The sequence below is a fragment of the Giraffa tippelskirchi genome, chromosome 5, assembly GCF_054371585.1.
Source record: "Giraffa tippelskirchi isolate mGirTip1 chromosome 5, T2T-mGirTip1v1.2.pri, whole genome shotgun sequence".
Lineage (NCBI taxonomy): Eukaryota > Metazoa > Chordata > Mammalia > Artiodactyla > Giraffidae > Giraffa > Giraffa tippelskirchi.
The window spans coordinates 163,959,311-163,982,086 of record NC_137279.1 but is presented as its reverse complement, the minus strand read 5'-3'; the positions used below and the strand labels follow the sequence as shown (position 1 = coordinate 163,982,086).

The 22,776-nt window shown below is 40.4% G+C and overlaps 1 protein-coding gene across 15 annotated transcripts in view; it reads right to left on the bottom strand.

Moving 5' to 3' along the window:
• Positions 1-6,774: 6,774 nt before the first annotated feature.
• The window catches only part of DAB1 (DAB adaptor protein 1), a 452,572-nt gene continuing 436,570 nt past the window's right edge, over positions 6,775-22,776 (bottom strand). For all 15 annotated transcript variants that reach the window (XM_081486752.1, XM_081486754.1, XM_081486743.1 and 12 more), the window contains one exon: positions 6,775-10,165. Coding sequence is in view for 8 of the 15 variants with exons in the window: in XM_081486754.1 (XP_081342880.1) it covers positions 10,121-10,165 (45 nt within the window). In the remaining 7 variants the exon portion in view is untranslated. The remainder of the gene's footprint in view (positions 10,166-22,776) is intronic.

The window sequence follows — 22,776 nt, the reverse complement described above, 5'->3', positions numbered from 1 at the left end:
AGAAGGAGACTGATGGATCTCTATCAACTGCTTCATTAGCAGGGTTTGAAGCTTACAGTGAGAAATCACTTATGTGTGAAACTGGAAAACAAACCCAAAAAATTCAGCACAAGAAACAAAATGGAAGTTATATGAATCCTACTACCAAAGTTTTTGTAAGCTTTTTCTATGAATGTGTGTATATTTATATAACCAAAATTGGATCATAATGTGCATATGATTTTATCCTCTGCTATACTGAATTATTAATGAAAAATGGCATGGGGAACCCTGAGACAAAATATAGGTTCTACAACATTATTTTAGTGACTGCATACTCATATGCATAAATATATACTTACTAATGCTAAAGATAAATGAAAAAGACATGGTCCCTGTCTTCAAGGAGCTTATCACTGATGATAAAGGCATAGCCTCCCATTCTACAGGTATAACATTTAGATAGTCTCACAGTATTAGAAATTTAATTTCTAATATCTCACTATTATACATAATAAGTGAAGAATATCTTAATATCTATTTATTCATTGTCATGGGAGTTTCCATCTTTTAAATTTGTCTTATACATGGAATTATCATGCTGAAAGTTATGCAACTTTTAAAGATTTTGATTTAAAAATTCCTTTGACTCAATCAAAGTGTTTGAGGGTGCCTGTTTCCTATCTTCACCAACACAGAAATAATCATTGCTAATCTGATAGGAAAATGTTGTCTTGATGAATTTCTTTGATTACAAAATTTTATACAGCCAAAGAAATACTTCTTGGCCCATAACAATATTGGAAACATAAGGTTTGTAGCAATATAAAATTTCAAAAAGCACAATGAAGTGAGAAGTTTGTTTTCTCCCTTTTGAGGTCCCCTTCTCTAAGGTTACTCACTGCAAGGTTAGCAAAAGCCTCATATTGCTCCATGAAAACAATACTCCTGGCATATAGGAGGCACTCAATAGATACTAAGTGAATGAGCAGTTTCATGAATACCATAATAAAAATCTTCTGTGGATACATAAATACCTGCATACATATTTTTATACTATTAATAGAAATGGGAACTTACCAAACCCACTCTTATGTATCATTGACACTATTTTATATAGGCTTATTTAGACATTTCATTTTGAAGAAAGGCTGCATAGTGCTGTAATTTAATGTGTTCCCTATTGATAAAACATTTTGCTGTTTTCTACCTCTAGCTATTATTTATGGGCTTTCTGCGTTTCTTCTTTGGGGATTGTTTGTTCATATTCTTTACTTTTCTGTAAATATTTTTCTGTAAGCTTTTAGGAGCTTTCTGTGTATTCAGAATAATAAAGTTTTTTTTAATAATACTTCTCTAATTTTTCCATGACCTTTTACTGTTGTTTATGGCATTTTTAAACATAAATTTTCATGAAGTTAAATCTCTACACATTTATATATATTTTCTGCATTTGGTATTAGACTTATGAGGTTCTTTCCTACCCCATACGAATATTAATTTTTTCTCATATACTTTGATGGATACATATGATACATTTGATATTTAATTTCTGTGGATTTTAATTAACTATATGATGTGAATTAAGAATCTTTTTTCTAACAGTGTTTATTATCCCATTTTTACTTATTGAATAGTCTTTATCCCCACTGCTCTGGATACTTTCAACTATCCATTGATTAATGATACAGTAATTTCTTGAGTTAGTTTCTATAGTTTACATTGTTTCATAGATCATTTTATTCTTTGTCCTATACCAAAAACTTTAAATGATTTTAGCTTTATGTTTTGAGATCTGATAGACTGTTTATCTCCATTATTTTTTTCTTGCATATTCTCACAGGATTTTCTCTTCAGATGTGCTTTAGAACATTACTGAATATAAATATGTGATTGAAGATGAAGAACTGAGATTATGATTGAACCTGAGCCGCGGCAAATTAAGAACTGACATTTTTATAATCTTGAAACTTCCTCCCTGAATTTGTTGTTTCTCTGTGCCATGTTACAAGGTTTTATAATGAAAAAAATATCTAGATCTTATGAACTTACATCAGTATTAAATTTACTTTTGCATATTTTATTCTTGTTATTTTTATGGAATTATTTTCCATTAAAAATAGTGTTCCAAAAGGTCATTTATAACAATATAGAAAATAATGACTTTTATATATTTAAAAAATAACCACCTTGATTCTTTTATTAGTTCTTATAGCTTGTTAGATATTTCCTATTAGAAAATATTATCCACAAACACTGATAACGCTCCCATTTTAAATGTCTTAAATTCAGAACACTGCTAGATGATAGAGGTCATGGTTGACAGCCTTGACCTCCACCTCATTGTTGCAGATACCTTCAAGTTTTACTGCTATGTTTCCTATAGGTTTGCGATTGACGTTCTTTATCATGTGAAGGAAATTCTATAATTTTAGCCTCTAATGTTTTTCTCAAAGAGGATAATGAATTTTACCAGATGCCTTTCTGGCAGACACTAAGATGGGACATTCTCTCTTGACCTATTAATTGCGTTCCAAGAATTAACTTTATTTGGTCATGGTTTACAGCTGTGTTTAATTTGCTACTATTTAGGAATTTCTGATTATACATTAGAAAGATCAGGCTGTAATTGGTACAATTTTTGATGTTTTATTATTTTAGTTTTGAAATACGAATTGAGAAACTTTTTTTGCGTGTTATTCAAGACCTTAAATAGTGCATCATTGTCTCCCTTCACTTACTCCAGGCACATCATGCTCACTGGCTGTGCCAGTTCAGCTACAGCTTTGGCCTCCACTGCTTCACGAAGAACTCCTACTCATTTTTAAAGATACAACTCAACCATCAGTGCTTCTGTATAGCCTTCTTCCACCATTCCCATAGTATTAGTTCTTGTGTTTCTTCCAGCAGTCATCCTACTATACTTACCTAATTAGTCTTTTTTCCCAACTAGACTCTGAACTTCTTAAAGTGGGAATAGTCATATAGACATCTTAAAAAAATTTCTGAATCTCTAGTGCTTATCACAGATCCTCATACATAGCATATGCTTAATAACTGTTACATGAATAAATCCATGATATATTTTTGCTTTAAAGTTTGCCAGTGAAAAAGATTTCAAAGAGATATATGTATGCTTCTTTGCTTTTCTTTGACAACAAAATAGAGTTAATAATCATCCATTGCCATCCTGGGATAATAAATGTGAAAGGATAAAGTAAAATAATTAAACCCAAAAATATATAATAGCTATCACTTTCTTTACTGTACTGTAACTTGTACTGAGCATTTGTGTGGGCTTCCTTGGTGGCTCAGTGCTAAAGAACCTGCCTGCCAATGCAGGAAACACGGGTTCCATCCCTCGGTCACGAAGATTCCCCTGGAGAAGGAAACGGCAATCTGCTCTAGTGTTCTTGCTTTGGAGAGAGGAGCCTGGCTGGCTACAGTCCATGGGATTGTAAAAGAGTTGAGCAGGACTAAACTACAACTTGAGGATTTACTACGTCCAGTTATGAAATTTTCAAATTTATGTGTCATTGCAGCCTTACGAAGAAGATATTATCATTTCAAAGTTACATTCAGTGACCTGAGGTCAAACAACTAGAAAGTCGTGGGGCCAGAACCTACATGGAGACTTCCTGATAAGATTGGGTGAGTTCAGGGTGGTACAGCTGTAGACTACCAAGACTTTCGGAATTCAGAGTCTACCCTCTGTAATCTATGTTAACTCACCAGTAAAGATAGCATGTTCCACTTTTGGGAGAAGGGAGGCAAATGCTAAGCAATGCATGATCTGGTCAAATACTCGACTTTCCAGGTTCTGCCTAAGGTTAGTACACAATAGGAAGAAAGAAAACTATTGACTACCTACCTGCTTGACTTTTGCATCACTTCTCTTCTGATGAAAGAGGACTAACCATTTACTATGGGTTCCTTTATTTTTAGTTTATGATATGATGTTGCTTTATTTCAAAAGAGTAAACATGGACTGTGTGGTCACTGACCACCTTTCCTTTACCACCTATGAAAGTTTGAAAGGGCACAGACAGGTAAGAAGAAATAATTCCCCTTTAATAACTAAGTTCCTAGGTTCTTGAGCTCATGGCCGTGAGCAATGGGTAACTAACTTCTATCATCTGAAACAAGACAGACTTCAGGGTGCCTCAAGAGGCAGGGTAGAGTTCCTTACAATAGGAAAAAGGACAGCTGAGCATTTTACTGCTGACAAGATGTCAGCCCTGATCACTGCCTGTTCCCTCGTCCACCATCCCTGCTGGTTCCCTATCCAGGCTGTGGCCCCTGCGTGAGTGACAGAGTGGCAAGAGGTTGTTCTGAAGATTAAAGACCCAAGTCATCAGAGGCTGCCATCTCGCAAGAATATTTGGACATTTTCCACTTGGCAGTCATCAATACTCTTCAGCAAACGATGAACCTGTTCAAGAAGACTCCCCCTTCAGACCTCTGTATCTTAGATGAGAAAATGAATGCTAGTGGTTTGTTTTGCAATTATATATTCATTGGATTGGGTTAGAGTTATCACTGTTCTTAAAAATAAAACTGAATTTTTCCTTTTTAAAAAATATCTACAGTCGTTTTACTGAAGAATCCATTTCTGCACTAAGTCAGCCCAGGTAAGGTTAGGTGTAATTTTCCTAACAAACACTACTTTTAGTGGAATAGAGATAGACTTTAAAAGTATCTTACAGAGGGTGCATGAGCCATCTGACATCTCAGAAACCCTGCAGACAGAAGCAAACATGGAAGAGAGGAAAGAGACTTGGATGTCAGACCCTGGGAACCTCAACAGCCTCTGGGAGAGCTTGTTGGCTCTGTTAATTAACAGCTGTTTCATAACATCTCTAAGTTTCAGTTTCCTAAGTTGTAAAATGGGGAGCCTGTTTCTTTTCTTCTCAGGGTTTGTGTAAAACTTTGGAAATCATAGCTAGAAAATGAGTGACACAGATATAGCAGGAGCAGCAGGCAAGTAGCAGCTATTATTATATTATTAAGATTTTAACATAAATACTGAGAACTGGTTACTAAGTGGCTTGAAAGCCATCTACATCTGTTCATTTTTTAAAAAAAAAATCTTTAAGGAACTGTTGCTCCAGTTCCCTTAATTTAAACATCTTTTAAAAGGTTTCAAAGCTTTGAAGGTTGATTTCAATGAATCCTGTTTCTATTCTAGGCGTTTTTCCTACTGTCATTCTGAGTAAAATAAATACCATTTACTGTCAAAACAACAAGGGTTTGCTCTCAAGCACAAAATCAAAGCAGATATGTCTGCCTGATTTATTTTGGCATCCATCTAATAGTTAAATAGGACACCTTTTAATTTGTCACTTCTTTAAGATGCATTTAGGTTGGGAAAGTAAATCACCAGTTCTTGGTTTCAGCTAAACTTGAACCAGCTGGGCAGAAAGGTGTATTTTTTTTTTTTTTTAATCGCTGTGACACATACCCTTTCAAAGTGCTAATTAAAAAAGAAATTACAAAGTTAGCAACATATTAAAGATACTAAGATCTCATGTTTTTTAAATTTTCAACTGGAGGAACTTAGAAATCTAACTTATTTACCAAAGATCAACTAGAGTTCTGGGAAGAGGCATAGCGATCAGGCTTTTCAACAAGACTATTTAGAACTATTAAAAAGGGTGAATATTCAGCTTTCTAAAAAAAAGTTAAAATCAATTGTGAGTAAAGAAACTTCTTAACTTTACCGTCAGCTAGCTGAAGAAGTTATTTGATCTCTCCAAGTCTCAGTTTTTTTATAAATTGAGGATAATGTCTAAGGCTTAGAAGATTAACTAAGGCAATGGCCATCTAGCATGGAGTGTCTTTGAGGCACGTAATAGCTGCTCAAGAAGTATGAGGCACTATTATTCAGAAAGCCTTCTATAACATCTTCTAACAACTCAGTCCATTTCTTACTATATGAAGGTTGTTCCTTCTATCTGGCCCAAATTTATTTTGCTAGAATCCTTTCTCTCATTTTCTCCAAGTTGGTGGTAACATCTGTTTAATACTTTCTATTTAATGACACCAGACTGAGGGCATATGTTTATACAACCATTAACATAACCAGTCCTAAACAGAGGTGTTTTTTGGCATCCCACAGACCTAATCATAATCTGTAATCTGGCTGATTATTGGATCAACTGATTTAATAACAAGAGAAAATAAAAATGATACACACATATACATACACACACACTTTTTTTCTTTCTGTTCTTCAATACATAAAATGAAAGTCACGGTCCAGCTCCAGACTTGTTTTCCTTTCATGTTTTTTGGTGTGGATTGTGTGCGGAATGTGAAGGAAGATAAACGCTTCATTCTTTGGGTCTCTTATAGCAGATGATCTTGAACTATGGGGCAAATTCTTTGACAGTGTAGGTTAAGCTTGGTCTTCTAACCAACAGTTTAGCAGGTTTTTTGTTTTATTTTTTATATTTTTTAGAAGAAGATACAAATCCATAGGGTAAGTCCTGGGGTCTTTCCCAACTTCTAAAGTCCCACGCTAAGTGTGGTCCGAACACCGCATCTACACAGGGTGTGCTTTTTCTGACAACAGCCTCCTCATTCCTCACTGTGATTTTCCAAGCGGAGCCAGTACCTGAATTGAACTGAAGACAAACTGACCTGACTCCTCAATGGAGCTTTCTTTTTCTGGTCCTGTGCCAGGAAAACAGGCCTTCACCTGGTCCAATGGAAGTTTCAAGAGAAGCAGTTTCTTCTTCCAAGTCCTCAACCTGAATATCCAGTAGAAGCTTACGGAATAAAACCAGGCTAAGCTGTTGTTCTCAAACATGTTTATTTGTAACAGTTTTACACGGTGTGTTACAGAAATTAATGGAAAATTTCTAAAAATTTTGCTGTTCTGTTGAATGCATTGTACATAAAGTTAAAAATAATGTGTCCATATATGTTAACAAACTGTCATCTGAGGTAAAGTTAAAGTAGGTCTAGAAATGTACTGCAACAGTCATTTTCTCTTTCTCATCTTTATTAAAAAAATATGTGTCAGAACGCAGAAATTGAAATGAACCAAACCCACAGAGTAAACTTTTTTTTTTTTTTTTTTTAAAGAAGGTGCCCGGTACATTACATGATGGGGATTCAGTAGACACAGGGATGAGTACGAATTATCAAAAAAGTCTTGCGGCGTGTAAAGAGAGCTATGGGGTATGGGAACAGAATGACAGGCGGTGTTTCCCTGGTTTCAAACTTTAAAGTGACAAATTTCGTGCTAGTGAAGGATGAGGAATTAACAGTTGTACACGTGGATTTTCTATCAGTCTAACTGGAACTGTGCACACTCCCCATGGCCTTTTGGTATCTGCACCTCAGCTCTTATTTAGAAATCTCACTATTTTCCTGGGATAAGATACGGTGGTTCCGAGTTCCCCAAACAGTGCTTATTAGACAGCAGAATTCAGCCAATGATAACATGGATGGCAGTTTAAAATCTTGACTTTATTTCCCTCACTTTAATGCATTACAGGGGCCATCTTCTTTAAGTTCAGAGCCAGCTATATTTTCACCCACACTCAATGAATGATGACAAATCCACTGGGCTGTCACTTTCCGCTATGAAATGAGCTCCAGATGGTGTACCTGAAACAGCCACATCAGCCAGAGTTCACTCTGAATGTGTCAGACGCAACCTGCAGAATCAGTGGAAGGGTGTGATACTGCAAGACAAACTCAAAACAACCATATTGAGGGAGAAGATAGCACCACTGGTTTAAAATCAGAATCACGGACAACAGAGCAATTTAAGTTACTTCCCCGTGTGAACTGCCTATCTCATCAAATCCCCAGAAAACGCAATTGAACTGGTCTCAGGACAACTTTCATAGTTATCACACCTTTCCCATTTTCCCCTTCACATGGAAGGATCAGCTCATCCAAAGTATGCACATTCCTGGAGAAGTCATGTCAACCAAAATGTGACAGCTACAGAGGAAGGTAATGGCCCTTTTCAGCTCTCGAGTTCTTCAGACTTTCCATGTTAGGGGGACACATCTATTCTGCAATGGACATTTGCCAGTTAACCGGAAAACATTTAGATTCCAGTGACCTGACGGTGTAAAACATGGGCTTTAAACAGTAACAATTACCTTGACTTCTCAATTTTTTCCTTGGTCACCAAGTATACCTTCTTCCAAATCATTTTAGTTTCTGTTGATACGAAGTATCAAAATACACAGGCCGATTGCAGTCAATCATATCAAGGTAAATTCTACTTTTCAAATTTTAAAACCAAGTAAGGATAATCACCCCCACCCCCAATCCAATTCATCCCATGATTATTTAAAGTTTTCTTTTTAGTGTTAAACCATTCAATTCAACATAATGTAACTGCATAGGAACATCAGGAAAACACAGTCGACCTGTAGAACAATATTCTCTGTAGGGCAAAAATATATAGATTCTTTATGAAAATCATGTGCTAAACATATGAACCAAACACTGCACTTTTTGTCTCATAAATGTAAAAAAAGGAAGCTTAAATTCTTCTGTTTCACATACAAACAGTCCAGTGATGTCTACAGGGTCAGTGGGAGTGGAAAGGTGGGAGGGAGTTTCAGAATCTGAAGGACAGGCCTTCAGAGTGTGAACTGTCTCTTTCTGGTTTTACACAGAGGGTTATACTCTCGCAGAAAGACTTAGATGAGAGGCTGGAGTCACGTGCTCCCTTCCTGATCACTAGCTGCTGATTGGCTGACTGCTCCTGCCAGTTGTCCCTGAACTCCAACTTCCTACCATAGGCTCCAGAGTAGTCTCCGGAAAGTGAGCCCCGCCCATCAAGTTTGTCACATTCTGCACTCAATCTGCTACCTTCTCTACAGTGTAATGGCATTATTAAAAAAGCATTTTCATTAACATTTATATTTACAAAAAAAAACACAAACGGGCAATTTTTTTTTTTCATTAGAACTCCTTAAAGCCATTTCCCTTAAATATTTAAAGAGTTTAATGGTAAGGTTTTTTTTTTTTAAGTTATAAAATAAAAATCCCATTTGAATTTTCTGATGTACAAAAAGAGATAGAGATGAACCATCGTGACCACAGAATCAGTTTGTTACTCTGAATATTCATGTCACCACTGTTCCATTAGCAAGTTGATTTTTTAAAACCCCAAACCACATGACCAGGATTGTACCAGAAGTATTTGGCAAATGACTTTTCTTTGAAAATGGCACATGGAGAAGACACTTGTCTGCATAGCATCACAGCAGCAAGATATCGGAAAAATAAAAAATCTCATTTTATTGGACTTAAAGAGTTTAGAGCTTCTGAGGAAATCAGATGTACTTTTCATCTTTCTCATCAATGGGATTTGATGTCCTTTCCTACTCACAGAGTGAAGGTTAAACCGAAATCTGTCTTTCTTCACCAGGATGCAGAAGAGCTTAAAGGGTTGTTTTGGCAACATTCTTAATCAAAAAGAATCATCAGCCATTTATTTGTCTTGTGATGATTCCAAGTGAATTCATTTCATATGGGTTTTTTTCTTTTTTCCCAATTGGATTTCTTCATCAATATCTAAAAAAAGTCAAAAGCAATACAAAAATTTGTACACTCATTAATTTCAAACATGGCAAAGAAAGGAAAGGGAAAAAAATGGCAGACCAGGCCTTGTGGAGCATTGTAATTATACCATCCTATGTGGAAAGGCATACGAATGAGCGTCTTGTGGTGACAGAGATCTTACATTTGCCTAAATGACGCCAGTGCCAACCCTGATGTACCTCTCTGAGGCCTGTCACTCCAAATCAGATGTCTTTACAGTGGTCAACAGGTTGAGAAATAAAAAGAGAATTAGGGTTTCACATACTGGGTCATCTTAAACCCACACTAAGAGAGCCTGGAATATTTGTTGGGTGAGCACTTGCTTGATTTGTGATTTGATGCTGGGTATGGTTTTTTATACTTCTGTGTGTTTGTTTTTGTGCTGCCATAGACCTCTGCCAGTGGTTGCCAAAACCTCTTAGTTCCCTCTTCCAAAGGAGTTCCATTGGGCAATCGTGAATTTCTTCGTGGGATGACGTGAGGTGAAAGAATACAAGAGAGCCTGTCGCAATGCTGATTTCCACGCCAGTCTTGAAGCACCCGCTACAAGCCCGCATTGATGCTATTTCTTACATCTGTTGATCTGCGCATAGAGAGGCTCCGGCTCCTATGGACAGAGGGACAAAGTGAGACCCGCTCTTTTCCCAATAGGGTTTCCTGAAACAGTATGGGAAGGAAGGTTTGGAATTAGAACAGAAAGATGACAGTTTATGATGAATGATCTTAGGTTATTTTGGGATTATTCAGTCATGGTGCATATCATTTTGGCATCCTTTTTTATCATTAAGAAGAACAACTCACCCAGTTGTGCCCTTGGTTTTCAAGCTGAGCCTGACTGCCTGTTAGGGAAATCACAGAGCCTAGTAGACAGAGCTGGACCAGCTCTATGATATGGACAAGATACTTTTACTTTCTGAGCCTCAGTTTCCCTAACCATGAAATGGGAATAATACTATTTACCCTACAGGGTTCTTGGGAAAATTAGAGAGAATATATATAAAGCCTCTAGCATAGTGTTTGGCAGGAACATGGTCTTCAGAACATGGTAACAATGATCATACGTGAAGTGAACATTTTTCCAAGACAGTTATGTGAACATCCACTTGAGATTGCTGAAATTCCGCTCTTTGGTTTCTGCAAGCAGCGATGACTGGGCATGCTTTAGAGCAAGAGAACAGCAATCACGCCATGAGCTCTTAGTTAAAAGCTTCTAGGGCTTGTTTCCATCCACTCCTGCTGCAGTTTCAGGTTTGGTCAGTCACTTGCCTGCAACCCTGGGACTGTCCTAAGATATACACAAGGTTTTCACCAATATATGACATAGCAAAAATTCAATCCAAATGTAGATGGGAAATGGTGTTTGGCCTCGTTGAAGTCACTCCAGACTTCAGTTCATACTGAAATAGCCCAGCAGATCAGGTCACTATATTGGTCTGAAGCATGCACAGGCCCTTCTGTTAAAGTTGACTTTCATGCTGTCACTCTCAGATATTTGTACCAGAATTAAATGGACAAAACGACATCTTAATTCCGCCATCTTTTGTACATTAGCCTGCCTCCTGCTATGTGGGTATAGATCCTTTTCAACTGCTTATTTTCTTGAACCAACAGACGGAACTGGCATTCTGTAGCTCTACCATGTGTCCGACACCATGCTAGATATTTTCAAGTACATTGTCTTTTGAATACATCACAACAGCCTTGTAAGGCAGTAATTTATCTCTTTTGCAAATGAGAAACCAAGCACAGAGAAGTTAAGTAATTTGACCATGGTCACATGGCTAGTAAGTCACATGGGACTTGAAACTTAAAAGTAAGTTCCAGCACTTTTTCTCATTTATTACAACAGCTGCCATTAAACAATAACAACAAACCCCATATCAAACATGGTGTTGTAGAGTGTTTTGGAATTTGTATAAAACACCTTTATGTCTTACTGGGTTGGCCAGAAAGTTCATCTGTAACATCTTATGAGAAACTCGAGCGAACTTTTTGGCCATCCCAATATTTTATCTGCCTAACCATCCTGGGAGTGGCTTTTATTCTTTCCATCTTCATCTTGCAGGTAAAAACTGAAAATCAAAGAGGTTGTGGAACTCAAAGTCATTGTGTTGCCTCTCATGGATTTAATATGTTGTATTGCTTGCTTTTATTGTAAAGTGGGGATGGGCAAGAAGACAAAATGTGAAGCCCAATGAAGAGAGCTTTTGCTTCCCCAGAGGCACAAGGTTACTTAGTAACCAGGCTGTAAATAGAATCCAGAACTTCTGAGATCAAGTCCAGCATATTTTCTTCTAGAGCTCATCATCTCTGTATTCCTCCAGGAAGAAGGAGCTTCCTACTCTTTGAGGCACCCAACTGTGTAATACAATGGTTTGCAAATTGGCAACCTGCATGGTTTCCAACCATGGGGCTTCATAGTGCCCTTGGAAAGGTAAAAAAAAAAAAAAGAGTATAATACTTCTTCCAAGTATCTGATGACATAAGGTAGGAAAGCTTATTCGTCCACACCCGACTTCTGAGTTACCACCTGTGCATTCTGTCTGCCATTTTACACGTAGAATTAGCATAGTAAGTGCTCAATGAAGGTCTGTTGAATGAATGTGAATGTCTAGGATACAGTTTCTACTTTTTTCACTGTTCTGATCCTTTTGTCCTAAACACACTCTTCCTTGGCTTTATTCTCTCAGCATCAAATTTTGAGCAAAAGCTATAGCAAGATGATTTATTAAGCATCTAATCTATCTCTGCCAATGTCTTGAAATGCTTCAGATACTTGTGATAAGGCTAAACATGGAACTTTTCTGTGTGTTTGTGTTCTGGGGGTGGGGTGAGTGGAGCAAAGGTAGAAGGTAAAGTAGTGAAACAACTACTAGTGGGAAACAACATCTCCTTGTGCTATGCTGGGCTACAAGAATGCAGCTTCCTCTTTCCTGGGTAGACTTTCTCAGCTCTCTCAGCCTTTTGGATGCCCTAAGAAGTCAGGCTGCCTTGATCTCACCCTACCATTTGCTTTATTCTAATTTTGGAAACTAATTTATTCAACTGAGAGTGACACCTAAAAACAGGAGAAGACAGCAGGCTCAGACAGGGTAATTAATGCCACACTGCATTAACTTTCTGCAGCTGAGATAAATATTCACACATCTCCTGCTTGCCGGAATTTAGCTTCAAATACCCATCACAACAGCGGTAACGACTGCAGTCAACTCTCAATTATCCCCACTAATGAAGGGGAGCATTGGTGTGGAAAACCCCAAGCAGCAGATAATCCCAAAGTCTGACACTCTGATGCATTATACGTTTTGGAAATAGCTTTACCTTCCTTGTTACAGAATCTTGAGACTGTCAAGAGCTAGAGGGGACCTAAGAAATCATTTGATCCAGAAATTTCTGACCTGACTTCTGCCAAGGTCACCATGGGGTCTTTAGGCTATTTTTGACATTCCAAAAAGCTTAAATGGAATCACACATTAACACAGCACATTGATATCTGTTTTTTTTTTTTTTTTTCGGTCAGATCTGACCATATCTCTGCTCTGATTCAAATCCTTCAAAGTCTCCCCACTAACCACAGGGTAAGGTCAAAGCTCCTTCACTGGGCACATAAGACCTATTAGTCTCATAGTCCATTAGAGCTAATAAATGCCCCTTTCCAGACCATGAATCAAAAGTCACCCTTCTGGTCACATATATCATGCTTAAAAAAAAAAAAAATTCTTCATGCTTCTCTCAGAACGATCTTTCTGCAAGGGATTTGGTCATTCCAGTTTCCTGACTGAAACAACCCTCCAGGCTCCTTAAGTCCCCAGGGATAATGCAGACACCCCCTCAGGATGACCCATGAGGCCCTTCCAATGTGGCTCCCTCTCCCATTGGCTTCATCTAATTCCACTCTCTTTTAGGTCACACTTCTGCTCTGTTCTTCTGGTCCCCTTGAAAGTGAAAGTGTCAGTTGCTCAGTTGTGTCCAACTCTTTGCCACTCCATGTACTGTAGCCTGCCAGGCTCCTCTGTCCATGAAATTCTCCAGGCAAGAATCCTGGAGTGGGTTGCCATTCCCTTCTCCAGGGCATCTTCCTGACCCAGGGACTGAACCTGGGTCTCCTGCATTGTAGGCAGATTCTTCACCCATCTGAGCCACGAGGGAAGCCCCTGGTCCTCCTGACATGGTGGGATTCCCCACCCTTGAGACTCTGTTTAGACAGTTTCTTCCACCTTTGGGACCTCTCTTTGTCATGCACCTATAGGTTCATACTTTCAGAACTAGCCCAAATAGAAGGGCTTCTTGGATTGTGCAGGTGACGCAGACCACTCCGCTCCTGGACTCCAGCAGTGCCCTGCAGAGACCTATGTCTACACTGCCATCACATTACCTCCTAGTGCTGTCTACACAGTGAGCTCTGCCGTACCTTTCATGTCAGTGTCCCACATTCTGAGCACAAGCTTGGAACCTGGCAGGCACACCAACTTACAACATAGAGCATGAGGATGTAAATAAGTGAATGGAAAGTGCTTCTCTTACTAGGAGTTGGCAAATACTCATGAACTTTAATAAGCTCATTTGTGAATCTTGCATATTAATAACCTTTGTTACTAGAGGACAACAAAGTAGATAGAAACCATGCAGTAAAGATGAAAACAAATCAACTCTCAAGCCTTTGGCATAAGTCGAATACCCTATGTTCTGGGAGATGCAGTGAAAGGGTACAAACACACTGATGTGAAATCGGGCAGATCCAGGCTGGTATTCCTACTACCAACTGCCTGCAGATCACCAGGTACACACTTGCCCTTGAGCAAGTTTGATTTATTGCTCATTACAATGAGGGGAACCAGGGGCAAGTTGGAAGAAGTGGTTAGAAAGAGCTTCTTATGGATTAAGCTTATATTAGATGTTTAGGGGGAGGGTCCAGAAAGTAAGGTTTCTTTCTGGGTTCAGTGCTTTCGGGAAGCATGAGTATGGTTATCTTAATCATTCTTACCTGGGAGGCAGGAAGCACAGAGTAAGACTAAAGCCAGGAGGGAATCATGTTTGGTCATTTTTGGAGCTTGGACGACGTTCATGGCAGCACTGGCTCCTGAGTGGTCTTGAATGGGTCTTGACCCATCATGGTGCCTTGTCTGATGCTCATGCTCTGTGCAACTGTTTACATGCGACAGAACACCAAGGGCCCAGCTGGAGGGCTGGGCTTGCTCCTGGCTGTCATGCTGATGTTCTCTTTCCACCGTCACCTACTTAGTAACCTTACAACTCTGTGCAGGTTACTTAACCCTTCTGGGTGTCGGTTTTCTCATCTGTAAAATGAGGCTAGAAGTCCTCATTGGGGATTGAAGGAGAAAACACACAGGGAGCACACAGTCTGGCACAGAGAAATTACTCCCCAAATAGTAAGGTTACTTCTCTCTGGGTGAGTAGTTCTATCCTTCCTTTATAGAAGATGGTTTTCAGCCTAAAAATCACTGGTAGGTGGCTTTCCAAATCCATCTCCTTCACTGACACTTCTTCATAGTGTAACTGGGCTGTTAAGAAACCTAATAATGGCACAGGATGTGTCCTGGGAGACTATGTGGAAGGAATGCAGGGTACATCTAAAGGATCTGGTTGCAGGGCCCTGTGGATAGCAGAGACTTCCATGTGTCTGCAGACAACTTTAAGTATGAGGTATGAGCTCATGCCAAAAAACCAAGTAGAATCACAGAATGAAGAGTATTAATAGACTATATATTTACAGAAACCAAATTAGAGTTTATAGAGGGCTTTCCTTGATCATATCCATGGTCTCGGTTGGGCGTCACATAGTCTGTACCCTGGGTATTCCTAGCTTCTTTTACAGGGAAGAAGCAGGGCTCCCTAGAGTTTGGTGACTGGCCCAAGGTCACTCAGCCAGCACAGGGCAGAACTGGATATGATCACATTTGTTACATTTTTAGTTTTTTTACTGCAGTAAAATATTTACAGCAAAGCATTTGTCATTTTGATCATTTTTAAGCAAACAATTCAGGGACATTCATTATTAAATCCCTTTCTTTACCCCAAATAGACTCTGTACCCATTAAGCAGTGACTTCCTAGTCCCCTCGACCCCTAACCCCTAGGAACTAGTCTCTCATCTACTTTTCTATCTCTATGAATTTACCTATTTCTTATTTTTAAATCAACTTCACTGAGGTGTAATTTGCACACAATGAAATGTTCCCATTTTAAGTGTACAGTTTCATAAGCTGTGACAAATACTTACACTTATTTGGGCCTCCCCAGAGCCAGCAAGCTATAGAGCATTTCCTCACCCTACAAACTTCCCCCAGGTCCTGCTCAGTCAGCCCCTCATTCCATTGTGGCCACACTGATCTGCTTTTGACCACTGTAGGTTAGATTTGTTTTCTCAAGTATTTCATATAAACACACCCGGGTCTTTCCTAAGCCCACTGTCCTCTCCACTGCCATGTGATCCCTTTTGTAAAATGTCAAAGCAAGAAGGGCTCTCAGTCTGACAGTTCCTTTCCGGCAGGAAGAAATGAAGGCCTCTGGATGTGAGGGGTGTTTTACCAAAAGTCCACAGGAAACAGTGGAGAGCCAGGAGGGCAGCCCAGGGTCTGGACTCCCCTTTCCGTGCATATTCCCTCACTCTCCCTACCTCTTCCCAGCCATTTGGCTTGAAGTACAAAGGCACATAGTTTTCAATCCCCCATTTTCATGAGCCCCTTTGGAAAGCCACCTCAATTGTGCTTATGACTTCACATCCCTTTAAATTCACTGTGTTTGTTTTGGGGAAGCTTGGCCACATTGAGCAAAGGTTGGTCCAAAACAGATGATGAGTGGGGAGAAGACGCAGCATGCCGAGAAAGGTGGTCTTGGACGTGAGGTCACGCGCCATGCAATCTGGTTACTGAGCAAGCCCATTTCTGCCCCATCCTGGGTGCCTGGGGAGTAAGAGCCACGCCGAGCCAAGCTGGGGGTCAGACTGTAGCTGGGAGGGGAGCCAAAGCTTGAGGCCCTCAGCATCGCCCTGCCTAGGCAGCAACTTCAGCCTTGGGGTCCTTAAAGCCCCAACACTGGGGCCTACCTCAGCAGGGTCTTACATTTCCTGGCTTGGAAAAATGAAAAATGGGATGGTAACCATGGAGTAAAACTAAGGCGGAAAGAACTCAAAGTTCCATCTAAATCCATGAAAAATGTTTAGAGCCACAACGACTCCAGCAATCTTCCTAACTACCTGTATGAACTGAGGCAGGCATTTCACCTGGGTTTCTTCATCTCTACAATGGGGCTTGTAACACCAACATCATGGTCCTGTATGTAACATGTAATAAGTGAGCTCATATGACATAAAGAATTTTAACAAGTGGCAGGACTCTTTCTTTCTTTTTTTATTCAAAGGAAAGGGAAAATGACAAAGCTTTCTGACTACTTTCAGCCTGAAAATCTGGCTTTTAGGATAGGAAAGCCTTCAAAATAAAGGATGGCTATAATGGTAATACCTTAGAGACTGAAGTTGCTGCCAAATGCACTCGCTTCCAGGGGCCTCACGGTGCCAAAACCCACTTGGTGAACACAGGTGCACAATCTGAGTTCCCAGGAGGTCCACACTCATTCTGATCAACTCTGCACTTCCCCAGTAAGACAAATGATGGGCACCAGTAATCTGCTTTGCAGGTTTACGTCACTTTCTTTTTAACTTGTCATGTAGCAGATGAGGGCACTGAGGTTGTTGATGCCTGTTCTCTGCCAAAAGCAAGTGGGCCTGTCCTGAGTAGGCTCCTGATGGTCAGGAGAGGGTCCTACATCTCACATGGAGAGTCGTCGGAACCCCTAAAGTAGTCACCACATCTCAGGGACTTCTGGCCTTTCCTTCATTAAGTGGCAATAAGGACAACCTGGGAGAAGGGTGCTGTTGGAAGACACTTTTTGAGGATTGGGTCTTCCATGCTCTAACTGGGTGACACTGGACAAGTTAGAAGTCCTAAAATGTAAGAGCTAGAAGGGCCTGAGGAACTGCTTTTCTGAAGAGAAGACCAAAGGCCAGAAATGAAGGCATCTGCTTCACATTAGGAGAAGGCAATGGCACCCCACTCCAGTACTCTTGCCTGGACAATCCCATGGATGGAGGAGCCTCGTAGGCTGCAGTCCATGGGGTCGCGAAGAGTCGGACACGACTGAGCGACTTCACTTTCACTTTTCCCTTTCATGCACTGGAGAAGGAAATGGCAACCCACTCCAGTGTTCTTGCCTGGAGAATCCCAGGGACGGGGGAGCCTGGTGGGCTGCTGTCTATGGGGTCGCACAGAGTTGGACATGACTGAAGCAACTTAGCGGCAGCAGCAGCAGCCTCACAACACGAGCAATTAAGTCAAACAGAGGCTGCTAAAACCCAGGTGTCCTGGTCTTGATTGAGTGTTCTTAAGTTCTCTAATCAGGGTCTAGAGTCAAATCCTAGCCTCCTTTCATGTGATTCTTGTGATTTCAACAAGTCATTAACCTCTCTACCTTACCTGCCATATTTCTGAAATATGAATAATAAAAATACTTAAGAGTGTCTCCTTGAGGATCGAACTAGGTGATGTTTAATGAAAGTGCTATAAACACGCTGATTTTTAAATTTATCTCATTAGTAATAGTAAGTGCAAGGCTACTTGCATTACCTTCTGCAGGGTGATTCTAGAAACAATGAGCATGATCTAACTCAGCAAAGGACTGCCCATCAGCCCATTTTACTGACTGACAGTTCTTCTGTAAATAGTCTTACTGGAACTCACCACACACAGTCCTTATGAGCTGTCTTTTGCTGTTTTCCTGCTACAACAGTAGAACAGATTAGCTGTGACAGAGGCCCGGATGGCCCACAAACCATACCATAGTTCACACAGTGTTTGCTGAACTCAGGTCTAAATGATCAGTGGATTCTAGCTCTGCCCACTACACTAGGTGCTGAAAATCATGTTGAAATTTCCATTTCTGGGCCTTTGTCCTCCAGAGTCTCATGTTCAGCAGTCTACCAGCATTTGAACTTAGAAGTTCAAAGGAACCTCAAGAACACCTGGTCCCAAAGTAAACTTGCCTTTTCCTCTACTTAAGCTGCTGCTCTGTGTTCCTCAGCATAGTTCCTGGCCCCGCCTAGATCCCCAGCAGGCAGGCAGGAACCTGCAGGGTCATCCTAGTGAACACCCTCTTCTTCCTCTCTCCCCACTTCCTTTCAGCCTTAACCTCCTCCTGATTCCATCTTTTCATATCCCTGGGCATCAAGCCTCCCTCTCTAACCTGGCTAACGCTGCCCTCAGCCAGGCTTTCCCATCTTCTGCCTGGACGAGGTTGGCTTGGACTAGCTTCAGAGCACTACCATGCTCACGTAAAGAAGAGGTTATTTTCCATTTCTATGGTTCTGTTTTAAGGCTTTTTGCTATGTGATTCTATTTAAAAGCAAAATAGTAATAATAATGCCAAATATGTGCTATTTTACTTTCAAAGCTTATAAAGCACTCTCATACTTATGATACCTTCTGATTCTAGGCGAGTCTGAGGAGGGAGCTGTTGTCATGATTCATTTTCATCTATGTGTGAGGAGTGAGGCTCCAGGGGTTAGCTAAGGTCCTGTCTAAGATCACGTGCTTAGGAACTGTAATTCAGACCCAAGTCCCCTGACTCTGGGCATCTGTTTTCACTCTTTCCCCCCTTTTTTTTTTTTTTTCCAAATCTCTCTCCCTAAGCATCTAAAGTTCTGCTTTTCTTTCCCTTTAACACTAAAAATCCATCAGGTAATATTTTATATGTCTTGGGTTCCCACTATGAAGATTGGTCTTTAAAAAAAATGACAGTGACTTATTATTTATGGCAATATCTATTGTTACTAAGGGAGACAGACCAAACAATTCTCCATTGTTACAGATGCTACTTTGACTTGACAGCTGGGGAAGTCTGATAGGCAGTTTATTTACTTAGCTATTTAACCAAATAAATGTTTTCATTTTTCTTTTATCTCCTCAAAAGCTAACATTTCGCCCTTAAAATTGCTTCAGCAACACATCAGTGGAGTATAAATTACCTGCCATTCCCACACCAGCCATTATAATATTATTTGGGTTCTTTTTTTGTGCCCTTGTTGACCCAGTCTTTCAAAGACACGTGATTCTCCCAGATGGGAGGGTAGGGGAAACATGAAATAATTGAAGATATTTTCCCTTATTGCTAAAATGCTGTTTGAGATTGGCCCCAAAGCGTCCACTGCAAGGATTGAGGCCGTCTGTTTCCTCTTACGAGGGTGCGATATGGTTTTAACTTATCAACAGATGTCACCCCTACGTACTCAGAATTGTGTGGGCATTTCTAATAAAAAGCAGCTGCTGATAATGATTGCAATGGTGGTAAGAAGGCTGAGACTCCTGCTTTCCAACTGCATGGAGGCAGAGGGGAAAATAGAGCTGTGGACATAACTCACCCTGCATGGTTTATCCTTTCTCCAAATGCCTGGAAAAGCGCTAAGAAATTGCAGTCAGTAAATTTCCGGTTGGGTGGATGGGTGAATGGAATGGAGACAGAAAGATCAAATGTGGCTTGTGCTGTATTGAAGGAGGGGCCCAGAAGCCCTATTTGGACTTCTATCGTGGGTGTCTTGGGGGATTCCCTTGTAGCTCAGTTGGTAAAGAATTTGCCTGCAATGCAGGAGACCTGGGTTTGATTCCTGGGTCGGGAAGATCCCCTGGAGAAGGAAATGGCAACCCACTCCAGTATTCTTGCCTGGAGAATCCCATGAACAGAGGAGCCTAGCAGTCTACAGTCCATGGGGTCGCAAGAGTCAGACACTACTTAGCGACTAAACCACCACCACATGGGTGTCTTACAGGATGTGTCAGTAACGCTGGCATCGGCCTCTTGGCATACGATCCTTGCTAGACCATTGTGAAATTGCCAGACTAAGCTTTCAAAGGGAGAAAACTGCTTCATTGAAGATTACAGCCGAGCCCTCCTTTGGAGCTGGGAACTACTTATTATGATTTACATGTGAATATAAGATAAGGCTGCTCTGTTTGGACAAGTGACAGTTGGCCCGTGAGGCCCTAAAAGGGGTCATTTTGAATAACCCATAAGGGGTAGGGTGAGCCAGAGAACTAAGAAATAGCGTTTTTCATTTTATTTTTTTCCCAAAGCTCTTTTAAGGCATATTTAAAATTAATTACCTGCAAATAGAAAGTACAAAGCAAAACCTCCCAGGCAATGGCCTGGGTCCTTATGGTGGAATTTATTCAACATAAGGACATAAGGGCTAAAAGTATAAAATCCAAGGGAGTGGTAAACCATGTTTATTGAGTACATGTGATGACGGTTTGGGATGGTGGTGATGGTGTTGGTGTTGCTGATGGCAACTAACAGCTCGGCTACTTTCTGTGTGTCAGACGCGGTGTTAAGAATTCCAGACATATCATTTAGTCCAAACAATAACCTCATGAGGAAGGCTATTTTTATCCTTATCTTTCTAAATAAGATAGAGAATTATTATGACATCTCATCAGGGTCACATAGCTCATAAGTGCTAGTGCCAGATTCTGAATTCACTCTTGTTCCAGAACCCAGATTTTTAAGCTGAATACTGAGTGTCTGTCTCTATATGCCATCTCAGTTAAGGTAATGAATACACCAGGCCCTGCCAGTGGATAAGCACACCAAGACTCAACAGCAAGTATGATTCTTACCCAAGATTTCCTGCTACTAGGTAGCTGAGCTAGAATTTGAACTCAAGTTGCAAATTCTGAGCTCTTCCCACAAGACTGTGCCACGTCCATTCACAACTCGGCCCTGGCCTGGGGTTCTACACAGAGCATCAAACACAACACAGAACAGGCTGAAGCCCCACAAAACAGTTTGCACAACTATCTCAAGCAGAACAGACTCGTAAAGATGAGGGTGTGAGGCATCGATCTGCAAATGCTGTCCATCATCTCTGTTCTCTAGAAGAAGTTCAATTTTAGGATTAGATGTTGGCTGTTATGCTGATGAATGGCTCTTGTCACCCCTACTTCATTCATCACATTTTTCAAGGCAAGGGTGAGCATGTGAAACAAAACATATGAAAGGGGTAGAAAAACCTGTTGGGGCATCTTCCCAAGGTGTCCACCCATCATCTCCAACTTCTGTTTTTCTTGGAACATCGACTCTGTCTATTATCACAAGCTCCTCAAATTGCTTTGCAAGACTACATTTTTAGATGGGCATTTGCATGGCACGATGGTATTCTCATGTGCTATATACTGTACTGAGGTGAAATGTGGCAGAATGTATAGTATGTGAGATTCTCTAATCATAAAATCTATGAACAAAATGCACTTTGAAAACACTCTATGAGCTTTCAATAACCATCAAAATAACTTACACACAAATGGCAAATGATTCCAAGGTAGCTTCAGAATCCATTTATGAACAGTGAAAACTATTTACCATTTTAATGGTTCTGACCATGCTGCTCAGGCCTAAAAACAGAGCTCTGTTGGTTAGGGTCTTGTGGTCCTAGGCATTTATGGAAAACTAGAAATGCATCTGAAAATTGAAGACATTTGTCAAGGAGTGACCTTAGAAATCATGTCTGGGTAACAAGGGGGTACTTTTGTCTCCTGGGAAAGTTGGCTTCATCAGCCCCTCTTTCTTTCCATCAAATCAGATGTATTGAAATTCAAGTGCCTAAACCCACTTCTAGTAAATGTAAGTACATCTCTCTCGAAGTCGCTGCTGATGGAGTCTGAAGTGGTTTGGTGGCAAACCACTGGCTGTCACACAGGTGCAAACAGCAGAGCCTCAGAAGCGAATGCCACACGTCTTTGAGTTCCACTTTCAAAGCTCTGAATTCCACTTTGACATCAGAAAGGGTGCAGGGCCCCTTTTGGCCAGACAAAACAGGCTACCACGATCTCACATCTCTATCAATTTTACTTCAAGCACTGCTTGTTTTGTTTCTTAGTCTGCCTTCTCAAGTGTGTTTGGTTAGTGATTTTCTTTTTCTTTTTTTAGATCTGTGGAGTGTAGGCAAATTCTGTGACACACTGCTGAAGGGGTCTAAGCATCTGGACCACATCTCACTGAGAAAGAATGTGTCCATCTCAGAATGTTGATGCTTTCAGACACTAAATCCACATTAAGCAGCTCTGACCATGCCTCACCACCCCCCAACTCAGAACATATCGGTAATAAAATAGTATGACCATTCCCCACTCCTCACCTTTACCCCTACTCCCAA